The sequence below is a fragment of the Aquarana catesbeiana genome, linkage group LG08 (genome assembly GCF_042186555.1).
Source record: "Aquarana catesbeiana isolate 2022-GZ linkage group LG08, ASM4218655v1, whole genome shotgun sequence".
Classification (NCBI taxonomy): Eukaryota; Metazoa; Chordata; class Amphibia; order Anura; family Ranidae; genus Aquarana; species Aquarana catesbeiana.
In genome coordinates, this window is record NC_133331.1 from 70,941,253 (window position 1) to 70,945,881 (window position 4,629).

Genomic DNA, 4,629 nt, shown 5'->3' on the forward strand with positions numbered 1-4,629 from the left:
TATAAAGGAGTATGCACACTTGGTGATAGTCAGCAAAGATTAAGCACTTTGTGTGAAACGCGTCTGCTGAACAGTGTGGATCCCTCATGTGTCATGTTTTCCAACCTTTAATTCTACAATAAACCAACAACATTTTTCTTCATCTCTGGATGTGCCGCTTTTTCTCTTTGTTGCATGGATTTCCTAGGTTGCGGACTTTGGCAGGTACCCAGTCTTGTTGCCACAGTAATACCTAGAGATCTTTAATTTGCAGACAGCCTTGGAGCGGTGTACACTCTACTTCCTTTTTCCCATATTTCTGTGGCCAAGATGAGCAGTAATTGAAGAACCAATAGTTGCAGTAATATATAAAATGAACAATATTTTTAAGAAATATGTTTATTCAGTCATTAGAGAATGTAGGTGTAAAGTCTGAGTCTAGCACATCATTTGTTGTATTCTAGAAGCAGAAAAAAGAATAATCTGAATAAGTATTTCATTTGAAAGTTCAGTTGGCAGCCTGAGTGCTGGCGATCCAGGAGTTGTAGTTGCAGACCTTGGTGTAGACACCGGGGTAGTTCCTCAGGGCACAGCCGTATCCCCAGGAGACAATACCCTGGAGCTGTCCGTTACACACCACTGGGCCACCAGAGTCACCCTGAAAAAATAAAAAGCATTTTTTAGAACTTTGGGTAAATTACGGTAAATTATAAGTATTTAGATGTAGTGGCCGTGTTTTCACCTTTTCAGGTTAGTTTATTTATGTTTCCACCTGGTAATCCAGGGGATGACACCCTTCCTGTCCCTGTGTGGCTAAACTCATTACTTCCACTGTATCTATGGAAGGAGCCATGGTAGCCATTAAGGTTGGATTTCAAGCAGGTCTACCTTTGCTACTACAAGTGGGGCGATGGGATTAGTAGCTCATGCAAGCAATATAAGACTGTGTTTACTTCCAGTTTATTTCACAGGAAGTGACAAGGACACTGGATGTCTGGCAGGATCAACAGTTAATTCCCATATTTGCTAAACAAACATTCTTAACCTGAAAATGAGAAAAATATTGCAGCCACCATACCTTTGGACTGGTAAGATAAAAGATATTGGGGTTGATTAACTAAAACTGAAGGGTGCAGCTGTGCATGGTAGTCAATCAGCTTCTAACTTCAGCTTGAGCCTAGGTTCACATTGGTACGATTTGGCATGTGATTTGACATGTCAAAACGCATACCAAATCGGCAGCTGTTGCCGGCAATGGCACCGTCCGTATTAGTGCGGCGCCGACTTTGTGGCAATTTGTATAGACATCTGTGCAGGAACCCGCATAGATGTCTGTCAAATCGCTCCCTAAGTCTAACTAAATTGCCAGGTTGAAATCGTGCGAGTGAACCTAGGCTTAAGCTGATTTTTTTACATTTAAACTAATATAAAAAAAACTAATTTCTCAGTCTAAAAAAACTACTAGTAGTTTGAGATAACATATTTATTTGAAACAGTACAACTTTATATACAAAAATTAAAATAAGTTGTGGCAATTACCTGACAGGAATCCTTGCCTCCCTCCAGGTAGCCAACGCAGATCATGTTGCCGGTAATCTCTCCGGGGTAGGCATTGCTACACTGGGTAGCGGTCAGGATGGGGGCGTTCAAACACTGCAGGAGGTTAGGCATGTTGGCTACAATTAAAACAAATGATAGTTAATAAAATATTGACTGAGTCACAAAAGAAGAAAGAACAAATTGTGTTAAAAAAAGACAAAAACTTGCATTATACGTTTTTATCCAGAGAAATATAAAATAATTCAAATGATTTATTATTATATTTGCAGACAGCAGGTGGTGCTTTTGTGAATATTCTGCAGCTCTTTACTATGGTGACTTGCAACTATGTTGTGAATTTGACATCTGAATTTGGACAACCTTATTTGTAACACTGCCTACTTACAATTTACATATATAAAATATTATAGGTGTTCTACATTTCAATCCAGGTTTGGATATTGATGAGTATATTAGACTTCCGGGGACTTGTTTTATGTGAACTATACTGTATCTTGTGAAGTCCCAATAAAGTCCATAAGTGGTTGGTGGGGAAATTATGTTGTGAATAATTTATACAGAGTAATATCCATCTTACCCTAGGACAGCCTGCTGTCTGGTGCTACTGCAATGTGGTGGGACACTCCTTCCACCAGCCACCCTGATGACATGGCCACTGATCATTAGGGTGGTCCTGCACTGTACGTGATGAACTCAGCAAGGGGGGCAGTGACAAGACCAGTCAGAGAACTGGCAAGAAGAGAGGCTTTGGAGGACTGGTCACCCCAACCATAACCTCATGGAAGAAGATAGCGGGACTCTGGATTAAGTTAAACATTTCTTTGTGTTATTCCAACCCCTTGATAAAACAAGCACTGGATCCTTCATTGCTGTATGGGTGGAGATATGCTTAATTAATTTTTAACTGCCCAGAAATAGGGTTTTTGGGATTTGTTCCTCAAAGGAATAATTTTGCCTAAATAAGTCCATTAGTGCTTGGTGGTGCCATTCCAGGCTGAATTGTAGAACTACTTTGTCACTCAATTTAGCAAGAAAAACTCATTAAGCATGAAACCACCACTCACTATAGCCGATCCTGGTGTGGATGTATACATCTGAAAGCCTCAGTCAATGCTGCCCCTTGGGCCAGGCCCCCTGACGTGTTTTACCCCGCCCACCGGGTTTAATCACCTGTATGATTCACACCTAGATTGTCTATGGTGAGCGGCGGTTTCATTCTTACATTTTGCCTAAATGTTCTAATCATGGCAAATTTATTAGAGACGCTTAGCCTCATTTAATATCAATAATAGATGATGTTACAGTGATGTTGACTTACTTCCACTGCTAAGGGTATTGCCCCATCCGGAGATCACACAGCTTGTGCCGGCAGCAGCACAACCACTGGGCAGAGGTACGGTCTTGACGTAGGAGTTGAGGGTGGCAGGAGAGGCCAGCTTGACCAACATGATGTCGTTGTCCAGGGTTCTGGAGTTGTATGCGGCATTTCTGATGACCTTGGCAGAGTTGATGAACTGCTCAGTGCCCTCAGAGACAGCGATGTTGTGCTCTCCGAGTCTGACCTGCATGCTCCTGTATAGAGACAAATTCAATTAAATCAGTATACATTTGAATCTTAAACAAAGGAATTTTGGATAGAAGCCAGTTAATTTATTTCAAACTGAGCAGCAGTGTAGGTTTACTTAGTATGGAACGTGTACAACTCGGGGTTTTGTATAGAGCGGGAAAGGAATAGAGCCTCTATCAGAGGCCTGTCTTTCTATTGGGGAGCTTTATCCTCACTTCCAGTCAAGACAGGAAGTGGTATAAAATTGCTTCCAATGGACACACAAAAAATTTACATTCTAGTAGATTGGGGAAGGCTTTCTGTCAATGTACCCCATATTACATGACAAGAAGTGAGGGAAAAACTCCAAAGGGGGTCACAGGAATAAATAACATTTGGTAGCATTTTTAACTCATCCTATCCAATCTATTCAACATATTACAACATACCTGGAGAAAGGGTTTAATGATTAAAGTAATCATTACAGCTGAAACTTTGGTATGGTAATTTTTACATAGTTTCATTGGTTCAATTTAATTATTGTTAGGAGCACTATATTTTTTGCAATAATGGTTATCTATGTATATCTGATTTGGATACACAGGAGCTATATGTTAGCAAGAGATTGGGAGCACCAAACAATTTGTGTTTAATTTGACTGCACTATATGAATAGGTTCTTCACTAATAGGGTCATTACCATCCCAAGGGATCTCCTGCTGACCCACCCCATGTCCAACCAACCATTCATTTAACCAACATGCCACTTTGCTGGTCAACCAGCTGGTAAAAGCTCTGAATAATAGATACTACTTTTTTCAATGCTTTGTAACTATTCCAATAAAAAGTGCTGTCATAAAAAGTGCACTTACGCCTTGTAGCAGTGAGCAGCAGAGACCACCCACAGGGAGTTGAGGAGGGCTCCACCACAAAAGTGATAGCCGGAGTTCAGAGATACCTGCCAGGGCTGAGAGTAGGCTGCACAGGTATATCCTCCAACGATCTTGTCATCATCCAAGGCAGCTGTGAAACACAACATGTGCTAATTACATAAAGAGAGCCTACGCAAAGGGATATATTAAGTTTACGTTTATATAAAAACAATGTTTTATGAACATATATATATATACAATGTATACTTACCAGCTGCCCCGAGGAGCACACAGATCAGAAGGAGTTTCATGGTGTCGATTTTACCAGTGAACAATTTGTTGCTAATAATGTAGGTATTTATATGTTTTACCAGGACCCCCCCCCCCCATTCCCCCCACCTGTACACTGGCCAGCTGTGTCAATAAGAAATGTTCAGGTTAATGTATACACAGTTTTATCTGCATGTTTTTTTTCACACTATCAGCAACCTCCACCATTGGTAATGTTAGTAATTTTTTTAATCTTATTAGTTTAGTATTTTTTCACACTATTCCATTTCACTTCTTCAAATGCCAACATATCAAATTGTTTTATTATGACAAGATCGTCTTATTAATAAAGATGGTTTCCACTTTTACAGAATAAGGTATTAAGTGATGTTTGTAAGATTAT

The 4,629-nt window shown here is 40.1% G+C and overlaps 1 protein-coding gene across 1 annotated transcript; it reads right to left on the reverse strand.

Moving 5' to 3' along the window:
- Positions 1-487: 487 nt before the first annotated feature.
- Positions 488-4,267, reverse strand: LOC141106675 (trypsin-like). The gene is made up of 5 exons (XM_073597615.1): positions 4,228-4,267; positions 3,957-4,107; positions 2,858-3,111; positions 1,519-1,655; positions 488-637 (listed from the first exon to the last, which is right to left on the reverse strand). Exons 1-5 carry the CDS (start codon positions 4,265-4,267, stop codon positions 488-490), a joined length of 732 nt encoding a protein of 243 aa, XP_073453716.1.
- Between the last annotated feature and the right edge of the window lie 362 nt (positions 4,268-4,629).